Here is a 19,619-nt window from a genome sequence, read left to right as displayed (position 1 = left end):
CCTCCCCTGATGGTGAGCGTCCCTGACCTGTGTCCCACCCCTGTTGATGAGTGTCCCTCTCCTGTGTCCGTGCCCTGTGTCCCTATCCTGATGGTGGGTGCCCATCTCCTGTATCCCTCCCCTGATGGTGAGTGTCCCTACTCTGTGTCCCGCCCCTGATGGTGAGTGTCCATCCCTTGTGTCCTCCCCTGATGGCGAATGTCCTCTACTGTTTCCCTCCCTGTGTCCCTTCCCTGTGTCTCTCACCTGATGATGAGTGTCCTCTCCTGTGTCGCTCCCTCTGATGCTGAGTACCTCTCCTGTGTCCCTCTCCCCTGATGGTGAGTGTCCTCTCCTGTGCCTTGCCCCTGATAGTGAGTGTCCCTCCCTGTGTCCTCCCCTGATGGTGAGTGTCCTCTCCCGTGTCCCTCCCCTGATGATGAATGTCCCTCTCCACTGTGTCCTCACCTGATGGTAGTGTCCCTCTCCAGTGTCCTCTCCTGTTGTGATTGTGCCTTCCCTGTGTCCTCCCCTGATGGTGAGTGTCCTTCCCTTCTGTCCTCCTCTGTGACCTTTCCCTGATGGTGATTGTCCTTCTGTGTCCTCCCCTGATGGTGAGCGTCCATCCCTGTGTCCCTCCTGATGGTGAGTGTGCCTCCTTCTCTGTTCCTCCCTGATGATGAATGTCCTCCACTGTGTCCCTCCCTGATGGTAGTGTCCCTCTCCAGTGTCCTCTCCCTGATGGTGAATGTGCTCTCCCCTGTGTCCTCCCTGGTGGTGAGTGTCCCCCCTTCTGTTCCTCCTCTGTGACCTTCCCCTGATGGTAAGTGTCCCTCCCTTCTGTTCCTCCCCTGTGTCCTTCCCCTGATGGTGAGTGTGCCTCCCCTGTGTCCCTCCCCTGATGGTGAGTGTCCCTCTCCTGTGTCCCTTCCCTGATGGTGAGTGTCCCTCTCTTGTCCCTCCCCTGATGGTGAGAGTCCCTCTGTGTCCCTCTCCCCTGATGGTGAGTGTCTTCATGTGTCCTCTCCTGATGGTAGTGTCCCCTCCCAGGTTCCTCCTGATGGTGAGTGCCCTCTCCTGTGTCCCTCCCCTGATGGTGAGTGTCCCTCTCCTGTGTCCCTTCCCTGATGGTGTGAGTGCCCTCTCCTGTGTCCCACCCCTGATGGTGAGTGTCCTTCTCCTGTGTTCCTCCACTGATGGTGTGAGTGTCCCTTCCTGTGTCCCTCCCTGATGGTGAGTGTCCCTCTCCTGTGTTCTTCCTGATGGTGAGTGTCCCTCTCCTGTGTCTTTTCCCTGATGGTGAGTGTCCTTCCCTGTGTCCCTCCCTGATGGTGAGTGTCCTCCCTGTGTCCCTCCCCATGATGAATGTCCCTCCACAGTGTCCCTCCCCTGGTGGTGAGTTTCCTCCTTGTGTCCTCCTCCCCTGTCTCCTTCCCCTGATGGTGAGTGCCCTCTCCTGTGTCTTTCCCCTGATGGTGAGTGTCCTCTCGTGTCCTCCTGATGGTGAGTGTCCTCCCCTGTGTCCCTCCCTAATGATGAATGTCCTCCACAGTGTCCTTCCTGATGGTGAGTGTCCCTCCCTTGTGTCCCTCCCCTGTCTCCTTCCCTGATGGTGAGTGTCCCTCCCTGTGTCCCTTGTGTCCTTCCCTGATGATGAGTGTCCTCCCTTGTATCCTCCCCTGTGTCCCTCCCCTGGTGGTGAGTTTCCTCCCCTGTGTCCCTCCCCTGATGGTGAATGTCCATCTCCTGTGTCCTCCCTGGTGGTGAGTTTCCTCCCTGTGTCCTCCCCTAATGATGAATGTCCCTCCACAGTGTCCCTCCCCTGGTGGTGAGTTTCCTCCCCTTGTGTCCCTCCCTGTGTCCCTCCCCTGATGGTGAGGTTCTCCCTGTGTCCTCTCCTGTGTCACTCCCCTGATGGTGAATGTCCATTCCTGTGTCCCTCCCCTGGTGGTGAGTGTCCCTCCCTTGTGTCCCTCCCCTGATGGGGGTGTCCTCCCCTGGCCTCCCTCTGATGTCGTGTCCCTCCCCTGATGGTGGTCCTCCCCCTGTGTCCCTCCCTGATGGTGAGTCCTGTCCCTGATGGTGTCCCTCCCCTGTGTCCTCCCTGATGGTGGGTGTTGTTCTCTCCTGATTGTGTCCCTCCCTGTGTCCCTCCCCTGATGGTGAGTGTCCCTCTCCTGTGTCCCCCCCTCAGGAGTGTCCCTTCCCGGTGTCTTTCCCCTGTGTCCTCCCTTCCTGATGGTGAGTTTTTCTGTCCTGTGTCCCTCCCCCGAATGGTGAGTGTCCACTTCTGTGTCCCTCCCCTGATGGTGAGTGTCCTCCCTGTGTCCCTCCCTTGATGGTGAGTGTCCTCTCCTGTGTCCCCTCCCTGATGGTGAGTGTCCCTTCCCAGGTCCCTCCCCTGATGGTGAGGTCTCCCCCCTGTGTCCCTCCCTGATGGTGAGTGTCCCTCTCCTGTGTCCCTCCCCTGATGGTGAGTGTCCCTCCCTGTGTCCCTCCTCCCTGATGGTGAGTGTCCCTCCCTGTGTCCCTCCTGATGAGGTCCCTCTCCTGTGTCCCTCCTGTGTCCTTCCCTGTGTCCCTCCCCTGATGGTGAGTGTCCCTCCCTTGTGTCCCCTCCTGATGGGAGTGTCCCTCTCCTGTGTCCTCCCCTGATGGTGAGTGTCCTTCCCTGTGTCCTCCCCCTGATGGTGAGTGTCCCTTCCCCTGTGTCCCTCCCCTGATGGGAGTGTCCCTCTCCTGTGTCCTCTCTGATGGTGAGTGTCCTCCCCCTGTGTCCCTCCCCTGATGGTGAGTGTCCTCCCCATGCCTCCTTGATGGTGATGTCCCTCCCCATGTGATGTCCTTCTCCCTGTGTCCCTCCCTGACAGGGTCCTCTCCCTGATGGTGAGTGTCCTCCCTGTGTCCCTCCCCCTGATGGTGGAGTGTCCCTCCCCTGTGTCCCTCCCTGATGGTGAGTGTCCCTCCCTATGTGATGTCCTCTCCTGTGTCCCTCCTGAGGTGTGTCCCTCCCTGATGGTGAGTGCGTCCTCCCTGTGTCCTCCCCTGATGGTGAGTGTCCCTCCCCTGTGTCCCTCCCTGATGGTAAGTGTTCCTCCCCTATGTGAATGTCCTTCCTCCTGTGTCCTCCTGATGGTGAGAGGTCCTCTCCCTGAGTGTCCCTCCTGATGGAGTGTCCCTCCCTGATGGTGAGTGTCCTCCTTCCTGTGTCCCTCCCTGATGGTGAGTGTCCCTCCTGTGTCCCTCCCCATGTGTCCTTCTCCTGTGTCCCTCTCCCCTGATGGTGAGTGTCCCTCCCCTGTGTCCTCCCCCTGATGAGTGTCCTCCCTGATGGTGAGTGTCCTCCTTGATCGTGAGTGTCCTTCCCCTGATGGTGAGTGTCCTCCCCTGTGTCCCTCCTGATGGAGAGTGTCCTCCTGATGGTGGGTGTTCTCCCTTTGTTCTTCCCCTGATGGAGAGTGTCCATCCCCTGTGTCCCTCCCTGATGGTGAGTGTGTCCATCCTCTGATGGTTGGTGTTCCTCCCTTTGTTCTTCCCCTGATGGAGAGGTCCGCCCCTGTGTCCTCTCCCCAATGGGAGAGTGTCCCTCCTCTGATGGTGGTGTTCCTCCCTGTGTTCTTCCCTGATGGTGAGTGTCCCTCCCCTGTGTCCCTCCCTGATGGTGAGTGTCCCTTCTCTGATGGTGGGTGTCTTTGTTCTTCCCCTGATGGTGAGTGTCCCCTCCCTGTGTCCCTCTTCTGATGATGGGTGTTCCTCCTGTGTCCCTCCCCTCTGATGGTGGGTGTCCCTCCCCTGATGGTGGTGTTCCTCCTGTGTCCCTCCCCTGATGGTGAGTGTCCCTCCCCTGTGTCCTCCCCTGATGGTGAGTGTCCCTCCTGATGGTGCCCTCTCCCCAGTCCCTCCTTGTGTCCCTCTCCCCTGATGGAGGGTGTTCCTCCTCTGTGTCCCTCCCCTGATGGGAGTGTCTCTCCCTGTGTCCCTCCCCTGATGGTGAGTGTCCCTCCCCTGATGGTGAGTGTCCCTCTCCCTGTGTCCCTCCCTTGTGTCCTCCCCTGATGGTGAGTGTTCCTCCCTCTGTGTCCCTCCCCCTGATGGTGAGTGTCTGTCTCTGTGTCTCCTTCCCCTGATGGTGAGTGTCCCTCCCTCTGATGGGTGAGTGTCCCTCCCCTGTGTCCCTCCCCTGATCGATATTGTCCCTCTTGTGTCGTTCCTGATGGTGAGTGTTCCTCTCCTGTATCCCTCCCTTAATGGTGAGTGTCCCCCCTGTGTCCCTCCTCCTGATGGTGAGTGTCCTCTCCTATGTCCCTCCCCTGATGGTGATTGTCCTTCCCCTGTGTCCTCCCCTGATGGTGAGTGTCCCTCTCCTGTGTCCCTCCCCATGGTGAATGTCCCTCTCCTATGTCCCTCCCCTGATGTGTGATTGTCCTTCCCTGTGTCCCTCCCCGATGGTGAGTGTCCCTCTCCTGTGTCCCTCCCCCAATGGTGAGTGTTCCTATCCTGTGTCCCTCCCCTGATGGTGAGTGTCCCTCCCTGTGTCCCTCCCTGGTGAGTGTCCCTATCCTGTGTCCCTCCCTGATGGTGAGTGTCCGTCTCCTGTGTCCCTTCCCCTGTGTCCCTCCCCAGATGGTGAGTGTCCCTCTCCTGTGTCCCTCCCCTGATGGTGAGGTGTCCCTCTCCTGTGTCCTTCCCTGATGGTGAGTGTCCCTCCCCTGTGTCCCTCCCCTATTGGTGAGTGTCCCTATCCTGTGTCCCTCCCCTGATGGTGAGGTCCCTCCTGTGTTCCTTCCCGATGGTGAGTGTCCCACCCTTCTGTCCCACCCCTGTGTCCTTCCCCTGATGGTAGCGTCCTCCCCTGTGTCCCTCCCCAAATGGTGTGAGTGTCCCTTCTGTGTCCCTTCCCTGATGTGAGTGTCCCTCTCCTGTGTCCCTCCCCTGATAGTGAGAGTCCCTCTCCTGTCTTCTTCCCCTAATGGTGAGTGTCCCTCCCCTGTGTCCCTCTCCTGATGGTGAGTGTCCCTCTCCTGTGTCCTTTCCCTGATGGTGAGTGTCCATCTCCTGTGTCCCTCCCCTATAGTGAGTGTCCCTATCCTATGTCCCTCCCCTGTGTCCCTTCCTGTGTCTCTCCCTGATGATGAGTGTCCCTCTCCTGTGTCCCTTCCCGATGGTGAGTGTCCCTCTCCTGTGTCCCTCCCCTGATAGTGTGAGTGTCCCTCTCCTGTCTCTTTCCCTAATGGTGAGTGTCCCTCCCCTGTGTCTCTCCCCTGATGATGAGTGTCCTCTGCCTGTGTACATCCCCGATGGTGAGGTCCCTTCCCTGTGTCCTTCCCTGATGGTGAGGTCCCTCTCCTGTGTTCCTCCCCTGATGGTGAGTGTCCCTCCCCTGTGTCCTCCCCTGATGGTGAGTGTCCCTATCCTATGTCCCTCCCCTGTGTCCCTTCCTGTGGTCTCTCGCCTGATGATGAGTGTCCCTCTCCCCTGTGTGTCCTTCCTGATGGTGAGTGTCCCTCTGTGTCCCTCCCGATAGTGAGGTCCCTCTCCTGTCTCTTCTCCCTAATGGTGAGTGTCCTCCCTGTGTCTCTCGCCTGATGATGAGTGTCCTCGCCTGTGTGTACATCCCCTGATGGTGAGGTCCTCCCCTGTGTCCTTCCCCTGATGGTGAGAGTCCCTCTCCTGTGTCCCTCCTGATAGTGAGGTACCTCTCCTGTGTCTTTCCCCGATGGTGAGTGTCCCTCCCGTGTGTCCTCCCCGATGGTGAGTGTCCCGCTCACGTGTCCCTCACCTGATGATGAATGTCCCTCCACTGTGTCACCCCCCAGAGGTGAGTGTCCCTTCCCCAGGTGTCCTCCCTGATGGGGAGTGTCCCTCTCCTGTGTCCTTCTCGTGTGTGCCTCCCCTGTGTCCCTCTCCTGATAGTGAGAGTCCCTCTCCTGTGTCTTTCCCCTGATGGGGAGGTCCTCCCTGTGTCCTCCCCTGATGGTGAGTGTCCCTCTCCTGTGTCCTTCTCGTGTGTGCCTCCCCTGTGTCCCTCCCCTGATGGTGAAAGTACCTCTCCTGTGTCTTTCCCCTGATGGTGAGTGTCTCTCCCCTATGTCCCTCCCCTGATGGTGAGTTCCCTCCCCTATGTCCCTCCCCGATGGTTAGAGTCCCTCTCCTGTGTCCCTCCTGATGGTGAGTGTCCCTCTTTCTATCCTTCTCCCCTGACGGTGAGTGTCCCTCTCCTGTGTCCCTTCCCTGATGGTGAGTGTCCCTCCCCTGTGTCCCTCCCCTGATGGTTACCATCCTCTCCTGTGTCCCTCCCCTGGTGGTGAGTGTCCCTCCCATGTGTCCTCCCCTGATGGTGGGTGTCCCTCCTGTGTCCCTCCCCTGATGGTTAATATCCCTCTCCTGTGTCCTCCCTGGTGGTGAGTGTCCCTCTTTCTATCCCTTCCCTGATGGTGAGTCCCTCTCCTGTGTCCCTTCCTGATGGTGAGTGTCCCTCCCCTATGTCCCTCCTCCTGATGGTTAATATCCCTCCTGTGTCCCTCCCCTGGTGGTGAGTGTCCCTCCATGTGTCCCTCCCCTGATGGTGGGTGTTCCTCCCTGTGTACCTCCTGATGGTCGGTGTCCCTCCCCTGATGGTGGATGTTCCTCCCCTGTGTCCCCTCCTCTGATGGTGGGTGTCAGTCCCCTGATGGTGGTTGTGGCTCCCTGTGTCCCTCCTCTGATGGTGGGTGTTGCCCCTGATGGTGGGTGTCCCTCTCCCCGTCCCCTGGTGGTGAGTGTCCTCTCCTGTGTTCTCCCTGATGGTGAGTGTCCCTCCCCTGTGTCCCGCCCCTGATGGTGAGTGTCCCTCTCCTGTGTGCACCCCCCTGATGTGAGTGTCCCTTCCCGGTGTCTTTCCCTGTGTCCCTTGCCTGATGGTGAGTTTCCTGTCCTATGTCCTCCCCTAATGGTGAGTGTCGCACTTCTGTGTCCCTCCCTGATGGTGAGTGTCCCTCTCCTGTGTGCACCCCTGATTGTGAGTGTCCCTTCCCGGTGTCTTTCCCCTGTGTCCCTTGCCTGATGGTGAGTTTTCCTGTCCTATGTCCCTCCCCAATGGTGAGTGTCGCACCCTGTGTCCCTCCCTGATGGTGAGTGTCCTCTGTATCCCTGCCCTGATGGTGTGAGTGTCCCTCTCCTGTTTTCCTCCCCTGATGTGAGTGTCCCTCCCCTGTGTCCCTCTCCTGTATCCCTCTCCTGATAGTGAGTGCACTTCCCATGTGTCTCTCTCCTGTTGGTGAGTGTGCCTCTCCTGTGTCCCTCCCCTGATGGTGAGTGTCCAACCCTTGTATCCCCTGCCCTGATGGTGAGTGTCCCTCTGTGTCCCTCCCATGATGGTGAGTGTCCTCCTGTGTCCCTCCCTGATGGTGAGTGTCCCTCCCCTGTGACCCTCCCTGATGGTGAGTGTCCCTCCTCCTGTGTCCCTCCCCTGATGGTGAGTGTCCCTCCCCTGTGTCCCTGCCCCTGATGGTGAGTGTCCTTCCCCTGTATGCCACCTGATGGTGAGTGTCTCTCTCCTGCTTCCCCTGTGTCTCTTCCCTGTGTCCCTCCCCTGATGGTGAGTGTCCCTTCCCTGTTCCTCCCCTGTGGTGGAGTTTCTCCCCTGTGTCCCTCCCTGATGGTGAGTGTCCCTTCCCTGTGTCCCTCCCCATGGTGAGTTTCCTCCCTGTGTCCTCCCCCTGATGGTGAGTGTCCCTCCCCTGATGGTGAGTGTCCTCCTTGATGGTGAGTGTCCTTCCCTGATGGAGAGTGTCCAGCCCCTGTGATCCCTACCCTGATGGAGAGTGTCCCTCCCTCTGATAGTGGGTGTTCCTCCCTTTGTTCTTCCCCTGATGGGAGTGTCCATCCCCTGTGATCCCTCCCTGATGGAGAGTGTCCGTCCCCTGTGTCCCTACCCCTGATGGAGAGTGTCCCTCCTCTGATGGTGGGTGTTCCTCCCTTTGTTCTTCCCTGATGGAGAGTGTCCATCCCCTGTGATCCCTCCCCTGATGGGAGAGTGTCCATCCCCAGTGATCCCTCCTGATGGTGAGTGTCCCTCCTCTGATGGTGGGTGTTCCTCCCTTGTGTCCCTCCCTCTGATGGTGGGTGTTCCTCCCTGTGTCCCTCCTCTGATGGTGGTGCTCATCCTTGTGTCCCTCCTCTGATGGTGGGTGTCCCTCCTGATGCGGTGTTCCTCCCGTGTCCCTCCTCTGATGGTGGGTGTCCCTCCCCTGTGTCCTCCCATGATGGTGAGTGTCCCTCCCCTGATGGTGAGTGTCCCTTCCCGGTGTCTTTCCCTGTGTCCCTTGCCTGATGGTGAGTGTCCCTTCCCTCTGTGCCTCCCTGATGGTGAGTGTCCCTCTCCCTAATGTGAATGTCCTTCTCCTGTGTCCCTCCCCTGATGGTGGGTGTCCCTCCCCCTGATGGTGAGTGTCCTCCTGTGTCCCTCCCCTGATGGTGAGTGTCCTCCCTGTGTGCCTCCCTGATGGTGAGTGTCCCTCCGCTAATGTGAATGTCCTTCTCCTGTGTCCCTCCCTGATGGTGGGTGTCCTCCCCTGATGGTGACTGTCCTCCCCTGTGTCCCTCCCCTGATGGTGAGTGTCCCTCCCCTGTGTGCCTCCCCTGATGGTGAGTGTCCCTCCCCTAATGTGAATGTCCTTCTCCTGGGTCCCTCCCTGATGGTGAGTGTCCTCCCCTGATGGTGAGTGTCCCTCTCCCCTGATGGTGAGTGTCCCTCCCCTAATGTGAATGTCCTTCTCTGTGTCCCTCCCTGATGGTGAGTGTCCCTCCCTGATGGTGAGTGTCCCTCTAATGTGAATGTCCTTCTCCTGTGTCCCTCTCCTAATGGTGAGTGTCCTCCCTGATGGTGAGTGTCCCTCCCCTAATGGTGATGTCCCTCCCTTGATCGTGAGTGTCCTTCACCTGATGGTGAGTGTCCCTCTCCTGTGTCCCTCCCATGTGTGCCTCTCCTGTGTCCCTCCCTGATGGTGAGTGTCCTTCCCCTGTGTGTCCTCCCTGATGGTGAGTTTCCCTCCCTGATGGTGAGTGTCCTCCTTGATCGTGAGTGTCCTTCCCTGATGGTGAGTGTCCCTCCCCTGTGTGCCTCCCTGATGGTGAGTTTCTCCTTGATCGTGAGTGTCCCTCCCCTGATGGTGAGTGTCCTCCCCTGTGTGCCTCCCTGATGGTGTTTCCTCCCTGATGGTGAGTGTCCCTCCCTGATCGTGAGTGTCCTTCCCAGATGGAGAGTGTCCAGCCCCTGTGATCCCTCCCTGATGTGAGAGTGTCCCTCCTCTGATGGTGGGTGTTCCTCCCTTTGCCCCTGATGGAGTGTCCATCCCTGTGATCCCTCCTGATGGTGAGTGTCCATCCTCTGATGGTGGGTGTTCCTCCCTTTGTTCTTCCCTGATGGAGAGTCCATCCCTGTGATCCCTCCCTGATGGAGAGGTCCATCCTGTGATCCCCTGATGGTGAGTGTCCATCCTCTGATGGTGGGTGTTCCTCCCCTTTGTTTTCCCCTGATGAGAGTGTCCATCCCTGTGATCCCTCCTGATGGAGAGTGTCCAGCCCCGTGATCCTTACCCTGATGGTGAGTGTCCCTCCTCTGATGATGGGTGTTCCTCCCTTTGTTCTTCCCTGATGGAGAGTGTCCATCCCCTGTGATCCCTCCCTGATGGTGAGTGTCCATCCTCTGATGGTGGGTGTTCCTCCTTTGTTCTTCCCCTGATGGAGTGTCCATCCTCTGATGGTGGGTGTTCCTCCTTTGTTCTACCCTGATGGAGAGTGTCCACCCCTGTGATCCCTCCCTGATGGAGAGGCCCTCCCTCCAGGTGTCTTGTTCTTCCCCTGATGGAGAGTGTCCATCCCCTGTGATCCCTCCCTGATGGAGAGTGTCCTCCTCTGATGGTGGTGTTCCTCCCTTGTTCTTCCCTGATGGAGTGTCCAGCCCTGTGATCCCTCTCCCCTGATGGAGAGTGTCCCTCCTCTGATGGTGGGGTGTTCCTCCTTTGTTCTTCCCTGATGGAGAGTGTCCCTCCCTGTGTCCCTCTCCCATGATGGTGAGTGTCCCCTCCCTGATGGTGAGTGTCCCTCTCCTGTGTCCCTCCCTTGTGTCCCTCCTGATGGTGGGTGTTCCTCCTCTGTGTCCCTCCCAGGTGAGTGTCCGTCCCCTGTGTCCCTCCTGATGGTGAGTGTTCCTCCTCTGATGGTGGTGTTCCTCCCTGTGTTCCTCCCCTGATGGTGAGTGTCCCTCCTCTGATGGTGGGTGTCCCTCTCCGTGTCCCTCCCTTGTGTCCCTCCCCTGATGGTGTGGGTGTTCCTCCTCTGTGTCCCTCCCCTGATGGTGAGTGTCCCTCCTCTGATGGTGGGTTCCCTCCCCTGTGTCCCTCCCCATAGTGGGTGTCCCTTCCCTGATGGTGAGTGTCCATCTAATGGTGAATGTCCCTCCTGATGGTGAGTGTCCTTCCCTGATGGTGAGTGTCCCTCTCCTGTGTCCTCCCTGTGTCCCTCCTCTGATGGTGATTGTCCTCTTGTTTTCCTCCCTGATGGAGAGTGTTCATCCCCTGTGATCCCTCCCTTGATGGTGAGTGTCCCTGATCTGATGGTGGGTGTTCCTCCCGTGTGTCCCTCCTCTGATGGTGGGTGTGTCCCTCTCCCTGTGTCCCTCCTCTGATGGTGAGTGTTCCTCCTCTGATGGTGTGTGTTCCTCCCGTGTCCCTCCTCTGATGGTGGGTGTCCCTCCCCTGATGGGGGTTTTCTCGCTGTGTCCCTCCTCTGATGGTGGGTGTCCCTCCCCTGTGTCCCTCCCATGATGGTGAGTGTCCCTCTCCTGTGTCCCTCCCCTGTGTCCCTCCCTCTGATGGTGAGTGTTCCTCCCCTGTGTTCCTCCCTGATAGTGAGTGTCCCTCCCTGATGGTGGGTGTCCCTACCCTGTGTCCCATTTCTGATGGTGAGTGTCCATCCCTATTGGTGGGTGTCCCTCCCTGATGATGAGTGTCCTCTCCTATGTCCCTCCTGTGTTCCTCCTCTGATGGGTGCCTCCTCCTGATGGTGGGTGTTCCTCCCCTGTGTCCCTCTGATGGTGGGTGTTCCTCCCCTGTGTTCCTCCCCTGATGGTGAGTGTCCCTCCTCTGATGGTGGGTGTCCTCCTGTGTCCCCTCCCTGATGGTGAGTGTCCCTCCTGATGGTGGTGTTCCTCCCCTGGTGGTTGGTGTCCTCTCCTGTCCCTCCCTGGTGGTGATTGTCCCTCTCCTGTGTCCCTCCCGTGATGGTGAGTGTCCTCCTCTGATGGTGGGTGTTCCTCCCTGATGGTGGGTGTCCCTCCCCTGTGTTGCTCCCCTGATGGTGGGTGTCCCTTCCCTGTGTTCCTCCCCTGATGGTGGGTGTCCCTCCCCTGTGTCCCTCCCCTGTGGTGAGGCTCCTCCTGGTACCCCTTGATGGTGAGTGTCCCTTCCCTGTGTTCTCCCTGTGTCCCTCGCCTGATGGTGAGTTTTCCTCTCTTGTGTCCCTCCTGATGGTGAGGTTCTCTCCTTGTCCCTCCCTGATGGTGAGTGTCCCTTCCCGGTGTCTCTCCCTGTGTCCCTCCCCTGATGGTGAGTGTTCCTCTCCTGTGTCCCTCTCCTGTGTCTCTCTCCTGTGTCCCTCCCCTGATGGTGAGTGTCCTTCCCCTAATGGTTAATGTCCCCCACGGTGAGTGTCCCTCTCCTGTATGCCTGCCCGCTGTCTCTCCTCTCTGTCCCTTCTCTGTGTCCCTCGTGTCCCGTTTATAATGTTCCCTATAAGAAAGAACAAGCATAGCAATATACATATAATGGGTTCCAGACTCTCCGTAGGTTAGGTTAGGTTTGGCTAGGTTAGCTTAGGTTAGGATAGGTTTGGTTAGGTTAGGTTAGGTTAGGTTAGGTTAGGTTAGGTTAGGTTAGGTGAGGTGAGGTTAGGTTAGGTTAGGTTAGGTAAGGTAACCACACACACTCACATTACTACCGTCTCAGGTGAGGTACACGACTACAGTGTGGTGGAGGAGGTGAGGAACTGCTACCTGGGCGGCCTGACGGACTTGTATGGTTCCCGGGAGTTCGTCAGACACAGAATCTCTCACTACCTCAATGACCTCATAGACATAGGTGTTATGGGCTTCAGGATCGACGCCGCCAAACACATATGGCCTGAGGTGTGTGTGTTAAACCTTCATCAATGTGTACATGTGGCCTGAGGTGTGTGTTAAACCTTCATCAAAGTGTACATGTGGCCTGAGGTGTGTGTTAAACCTTCCTCAATGTGTACATGTGGCCTGAGGTTTGTGTTAAACCGTCATCAGTGTGTACATGTGGCCTGAGGTGTGTGTTAAACCTTCATCAATGTGTACATGTGGCCAGAGGTGTGTGTTAAACCTTCCTCAATGTGTACATGTGGCCTGAGGTGTTAAACCTTCCTCAATGTACATGTGGCCTGAGGTTAAACCTTCATCAGTGTGTGTACATGTGGCCTGAGGTGTGTGTTATACCTTCATCAGTGTGTACATGTGGCCTGAGGTGTGTGTTAAGCCTTCATCAGTGTGTACATGTGGCCGAGGTGTGTGTTAAACCTTCATCAATGTGTGTGGACATGTGGCCTCAGGTGTGTGTTAAACCTTCATCAATGTGTACATGTGGCCTGAGGTGTGTGTTAAACCTTCATCAATGTGTACACGTGGCCTGAGGTGTGTGTTAAACCTTCATCAATGTGTACATGTGGCCTGAGATGTGTCTTAAACCTTCATCAATGTGTACATGTGGCCTGAGGTGTGTGTTAAACCTTCCTCAAGTGTGTACATGTGGCCTGAGGTGTGTGTTAAACCTTCCTCAATGTGTACATGTGGCCTGAGGTTTGTGTTAAACCTTCATCAGTGTGTGTACATGGGGTCTGAGGTGTGTGTTATACCTTCATCAATGTGTACATGTGGCCTGAGGTGTGTGTTAAACCTTCATCGTGGTACATGTGGCCTGAGGTGTGTGTTAAACCTTCCTCAATGTGTACATGTGGCCTGAGGTTTGTGTTAAACCGTCATCAGTGTGTACATGTGGCCTGAGGTGTGTGTTAAACCTTCATCAATGTGTACATGTGGCCAGAGGTGTGTGTTAAACCTTCCTCAAGTGTGTACATGTGGCCTAGGTGTGTGTAAACCTCCTCATGTGTACATGTGGCCTGAGGTTTGTGTTAAACCTTCATCAGGTGTGTGTACATGTGGCCTTGAGGTGTGTGTTATACCTTCATCAGTGTGTACATGTGGCCTGAGGTGTGTGTTAAGCCTTCATCAGTGTGTGTACATGTGGCCTGAGGTGTGTGTTAAACCTTCATCAATGTACATGTGGCCTCAGGTGTGTGTTAAACCTCATCAATGTGTACATGTGGCCTGAGGTGTGTGTTAAACCTTCATCAATGTGTACACGTGGCCTGAGGTGTGTGTTAAACCTTCATCAATGTGTACATGTGGCCTGAGATGTGCTTTTAAACCTTCATCAATGTGTACATGTGGCCTGAGGTGTGTGTTAAACCTCAATGTGTACATGTGGCCTGAGGTGTGTGTTAAGCCTTCATCAGTGTGTACATGTGGCCTGAGGTGTGTTAAACCTTCATCAATGTGTACATGTGGCCTGAGGTTGTGTTAAACCATCAGTGTGTGTACATGTGGCCTCAGGTGTGTGTTAAACCTTCATCAATGTGTACACGTGGCCTGAGGTGTGTGTTAAACCTTCATCAATGTGTACATGTGGCCTGAGGTGTGTGTTAAACCTTCATCAGTGTGTGTACACGTGGTCTGAGGTGTGTTAAACCTTCATCAGTGTGTACATGTGGCCGGAGGTGTGTGTTAAACCTTCATCAGTGTGTACATGTTGCCTTTATCTTGTGTACATGTGGCCTGGAGGTGTGTGTTAAACCTTCATCAGTGTACATGTGGCCGGAGGTGTGTTAAACCTTCATCAGTGTGTGTACATATGGCCTGAGGTGTGTGTTAAACCTTCATCAGTGTGTACATGTGGCCGGAGGTGTGTGTTAAACCTTCATCAGTGTGTACATATGGCCTGAGGTGTGTGTGTTAAACCTTCATCAATGTGTACATGTGGCCTGTGGTGTGTGTTAAACCTTCATCAGTGTGTACATGTGGCCTGAGGTTTGTGTTAAACCTTCATCAGTGTGTGTACACGTGGCTGGTGTGTGTTATACCTTCATCAGTGTGACATGGCCTGGAGGTGTGTGTTAAACCTTCATCAGTGTGTACATGTGGCCGGAGGTGTGTGTTAAACCTTCATCAGTGTGTACATATGGCCTGAGGTGTGTGTTAAACCTTCATCAATGTGTACATGTGGCCTGAGGTGTGTGTTAAACCTTCATCAGTGTGTACATATGGCCTGAGGTGTGTGTTAAACCTTCATCAGTGTGCTACATGTGGCCTGAGGTGTGTGTTAAACCTTCATCATTTGTGTACATGTGGACTGAGGTGTTTGCAAACCTTCATCAGTGTGTACATGTTGCCTTTATCTGTGTGTACATGTGGCCTGAGGTGTGTTAAATCATCAGTGTGTACATGTGGCCTGAGGTGTGTTAAATCTTCATCAGTGTACATGTTGCCTTTATCAGTGTGCATGTCCGGAGGTGTGTGTTAAACCTTCATCACTGCGTACATGTGGACTGAGGTGTTTGCTAAACCTTCATCAGTGTGTACATGTTGCCTTTATCTGTGTGTACATGTGGCCTGGGGTGTTAAACCTTCATCAGTGTGTACATGTGGCTCATCAGTGTGCACATGTGACTGAGGTGTTTGCTAAACCTTCATCAGTGTGTACATGTTGCCTTTATCTGTGTGTACATGTGGCCTGGGGTGTGTTAACCTTCATCAGTGTGTACATGTTGCTTCTCACCAGTGTGCACATGTGGACTGAGGTGTTTGCTAAACCTTCATCAGTGTGTACATGTTGCCTTTATCTGTGTGTACATGTGGCCGGAGGTATGTTAAATCATCATCACTGCATACATGTGACTGAGGTGTTTATAAACCTTCATCAGTGTGTACATGTTGCCTTTTATCTGTGTGTACATGTGGCCTGGGGTATGTATTAAACCTTCATCAGTGTACATGTTGCCTTTTATCTGTGTGTACATGTGGCCTCAGGTGTTTGCTAAACCTTCATCAGTGTGTACATGTTGCCTTTATCTGTGTGTACATGTGGCCTGTGGTGTGTGTTAAACCTTCATCATTGTGTACATGTGGCCTGAGGTGTGTGTTAAATCTTCATCAGTGTGTACATGTGGCCTTTATCTGTGTGTACATGTCCTGGGGTGTATGTTAAACCTTCATCAGTGTGTACATGTGGCCTTCATCAGTGTGCACATGTGGACTGAGGTGTTTGCTAAACCTTCATCAGTGTGTACATGTTGCCTTTATCTGTGTGTACATGTGGCCTCAGGTGTTTGCTAAACCTTCATCAGTGTGTACATGTTGCCTTTATCTGTGTGTACATGTGGCCTGGGGTGTGTTAAACCTTCATCAGTGTGTACATGTGGCCTGAGGTGTGTGTTAAACCTTCATCATTGTGTACATGTGGCCTGAGGTGTGTGTTAAACCGTCATCAGTGTGTACATGTTGCCTTTATCTGTGTGTACATGTGGCCTGTGGTGTGTGTTAAGCCTTCTTCAGTGTGTACATGTGGCCTGTGGTGTGTGTTAAACCTTCATCAGTGTGTGTACATGTGGCCTGTGGTGTGTGCTATACCTTCATCAGTGTGTATGTTGCCTTTATCTGTGTGTACATGTGGCCTGAGGTGTGTGTTAAACCTTCATCAGTGTGTACATGTTGCCTTTATCTGTGTGTACATGTGGCCTGAGGTGTGTTAAACCTTCATCATTGTGTACATGTGGCCTGAGGTGTGTGTTAAACCTTCATCGGTGTGTACATGTTGCCTTTATCTGTGTGTACATGTGGCCTGAGGTGTGTGTTAAACCTTCATCAGTGTGTACATGTGGCCTGAGGTGTGTGTTAAGCCTTCATCTGTGTACATGTGGCCTGAGGTGTGTGTTAAACCTTCATCGGTGTGTACATGTTGCCTTATCTGTGTGTACATGTGGCCTGAGGTGTGTGTTAAACCTTCATCAGTGTGTACATGTGGCCTGTGGTGTGTTAAACCTTCATCAGTGTGTACATGTTGCCTTTATCTTGTGTGTACATGTGGCCTGAGGTGTGTGTTAAACCTTCATCAGTGTGTACATGTGGCCTGTGGTGTGTGTTAAACCTTCATCAGTGTGTACATGTGGCCTGTGGTGTGTGTTAAACCTTCATCAGTGTGTACATGTGGCCTGAGGTGTGTTAAACCTTCATCAGTGTGTGCATGTGGCCTGTGGTGTGTGTTAAACCTTCATCAGTGTGTACATGTGGCCTGTGGTGTGTGTGTGTGTTAAACCTTCATCAGGTGTGTACATGTGGCCTCAGGTGTTGCTAAACCTTCATCAGTGTGTGCATGTGGCCTGTGGTGTGTGTTAAACCTTCATCAGTGTGTGCATGTGGCCTGTGGTGTGTGTGTGTGTTAAACCTTCATCAGTGTGTACATGTGGCCTCAGGTGTTTGCTAAACCTTCATCAGTGTGTACATGTTGCCTTTATCTGTGTGTACATGTGGCCTGAGGTGTGTGTTAAAACCTTCATCAGTGTGTACATGTGGCCTGAGGTGTGTGTTAAACCTTCATCGGTGTACATGTGGCCTGTGGTGTGTGTGTGTGTGTTAAACCTTCATCAGTGTGTACATGTGGCCTGTGGTGTGTGTTATACCTTCATCAGTGTGTACATGTGGCCTCAGGTGTTTGCTAAACCTTCATCAGTGTGTACATGTTGCCTTTATCTGTGTGTACATGTGGCCTGAGGTGTGTGTTAAACCTTCATCAGTGTGTACATGTGGCCTGTGGTGTGTGTTAAACCTTCATCAGTGTGTACATGTGGCCTGAGGGTGTGTGTTAAACCTTCATCAGTGTGTACATGTGGCCTGAGGTGTGTTAAACCTTCATCAATAGTGTGGCCTGAGGTTGTTAAACCTTCATCAGTGTGTACATGTGGCCTGAGGTGTGTGTTAAACCTTCATCAGTGTGTACATGTGGCCTGTGGTGTGTGTTAAACCTTCATCAGTGTGTACATGTGGCCTGAGGTGTGTGTTAAGCCTTCATTAGTGTGTACATGTGGCCTGAGGTGTGTGTTTAGCCTTCAGTGTGTACATGTGGCCTGTGGTGTGTGTTAAACCTTCATCAGTGTGTACATGTGGCCTGAGGTGTGTGTTAAACCTTCATCAGTGTGTACATGTGGCCTGAGGTGTGTGTTAAACCTTCATCAGTGTGTACATGTGGACTGAGGTGTTTGCAAACCTTCATCAGTGTGTACATGTTGCCTTTATCTGTGTGTACATGTGGCCTGGGGTGTGTGTTAAACCTTCATCAGTGTGTACATGTGGCCTGAGGTGTGTGTTGCCTTTCTTCAGTGTGTACATGTGGCCTGTGGTGTGTGTTAAACCTTCATCAGTGTGTACATGTGGCCTGTGGTGTGTGTTAAACCTTCATCACTGCGTACATGTGGCCTGTGGTGTGTGTGTGTGTTAAACCTTCATCAGTGTGTACATGTGGCCTGTGGTGTGTGTTAAACCTTCATCACTGTGTACATGTGGCCTGAGGTGTGTGTTAAACCTTCATCAGTGTGTATATGTGGCCTGAGGTGTGTGTTAAACCTTCATCACTGTGTACATGTGGCCTGAGGTGTGTGTTAAACCTTCATCAGTGTGTATATGTGGCCTTCATCAATGTGTACATGTGGTTTGAGGTGTCTGTTAAGCCTTCATCTGTGTGTACATTTCCCATGGATTTGTGTAGTCTGTGTGTATGTCTAGCACGGGTGTCTTAATGTTCATATTTGACGGGATGTTTATTATTAATGTGTATGTCTGGCACGGATGTGTATTATTAATGTTTATCTGGTAATGATATCTTAATATTTATATATATCACGAATGTGTATTATTAACGTGTACGTCTACCACGAATGTATAAATGTTTGTCTATCGCGGGTGTTTATAATATCTATATCTCATATATATAATATATATATATATATATATATATATATATATATATATATATATATATATATATATATATATATATATAAACATTTGTTCGTTCCACAGGACCTTGAAGCCATCCAGAGTCTGACTAACAACCTCAACACACTGGCGGGCTACCCTGGTGGCCGACGACCATTCTTCTTCCAGGATCTTGTTGATCTAGGGGTGGAGCCTATTACTGTCGACGAGTACTTCCCTCTAGGTCAGTACCCATCCTGATGTACCCCTTAAAGTACCCATCCTGATCTACTCCTTAAGTCAGTGCCCAGATCGAAGACTAATTCATTGATGGAAGGACTTAATTAACTCGACTCATAATCTTTATTGTTTTGATTTTGGGGGGTCAGAATCTCTTCCACCAATCCATCCATCTACCCCAATACCATTATCTCACCGTCCATCCATCCATCCATCCCAGCACTGCTCCTACCACTTAACCATCTTGTCTGGGTTTGGTTAACAGGACGCACCACAGAGTTCCGGTTCTGCACTAACGTGGCAGCTGGGGTGGAAGACTTCGCTCTGCTGGAACACGTTTATGACCCTAACAGCAGCATGGCGCCCCCGCACAAGGCTCTCGTGTTTGTTGACAACCATCAGAACCAACGAGGAGACGAGAATGGTCACGTCAATGTTCTTACTTACAAACAGGTCAGAGGTCGTGTTCTGATAAGTACGTCAGGGAGGTTGTGTTCTGATAAGTAGGTCATGGATGTCGTATTCTCATAAGTAGGTCAGGGAGGTTGTGTTCTAATAGGTACGTCAGGGAGGATGTGTTCTGATAAGTAGGTCAGGGAGGATGCGTTCTGATAAATAGGTCAGGGAGGACGTGTTCTGATATGTAGGTCATGGATGACGTGTTCTGATAAGTAGGTCAGGAGGTTGTGTCTTAATAGGTACGTCAGGGAGGATGTGTTCTGATAAGTAGGTCAGGGAGGATGTGTTCTGATAAATAGGTCAGGGAGGACGTGTTCTGATAAGTAGGTCAGGAGGGCGTATTCTGATAAGTAGGTCAGAGAGGACGTGTTCTGATAAGTAGGTCAGGAGAATGTGTTCTGATAAGAAGGTCAGGGAGGATGGTTTCTGATAAGTAGGTCAGGTAGGATGTGTTCTGATAAGTAGGTCAGGGAGGATGTGTTCTGGTAAGTAGGTCAGGTAGGACGTGTTCTGATAAGTAGGTCAGGGGGATGTGTTCTGATAAGTAGGTCAGGGAGGATGTGTTCTGATAAGTAGGTCAGGTATTATTATTATTATTATTATTATTATTATTATTATTATTATTATTATTATTATTATTATTATTATTATTATTATTATTATTATTAAAACTATTACTATTGTTATTAGTAGTAGCAGCAGCAGTAATAATAGTAGTAGCAACAGTAATAATAGTAATAATAGCAATAGCATCAGTAATAATAACAGTAGCAGCAGTAATAATGGCAGTAATAGCAGTATAAGCAGTAATAATAGTAGTAGTTACCAGGTGAATCCTGGTAACATCGCGAGGTCCACA

The 19,619-nt window shown here is 53.0% G+C and overlaps 1 protein-coding gene across 1 annotated transcript in view; it reads left to right on the top strand.

The window, feature by feature from the left end:
* LOC121858578 (alpha-amylase-like) overlaps positions 1-19,619 on the top strand; it is a 39,083-nt gene that overhangs the window by 8,078 nt on the left and 11,386 nt on the right. The window contains exons 5-8 of the mRNA XM_042355071.1: positions 2,372-2,386; positions 11,964-12,142; positions 18,167-18,305; positions 18,567-18,754. Coding sequence (XP_042211005.1) covers positions 2,372-2,386; positions 11,964-12,142; positions 18,167-18,305; positions 18,567-18,754 — 521 coding nt within the window. The remainder of the gene's footprint in view (positions 1-2,371; positions 2,387-11,963; positions 12,143-18,166; positions 18,306-18,566; positions 18,755-19,619) is intronic.

The sequence above is a fragment of the Homarus americanus genome, unplaced genomic scaffold (genome assembly GCF_018991925.1).
Source record: "Homarus americanus isolate GMGI-L3 unplaced genomic scaffold, GMGI_Hamer_2.0 scaffold38748, whole genome shotgun sequence".
In the NCBI taxonomy this organism is placed as follows: domain Eukaryota; kingdom Metazoa; phylum Arthropoda; class Malacostraca; order Decapoda; family Nephropidae; genus Homarus; species Homarus americanus.
The sequence above is the reverse complement of the archived record's forward strand: the minus strand, read 5'-3'. Positions and strand labels throughout refer to the sequence as shown.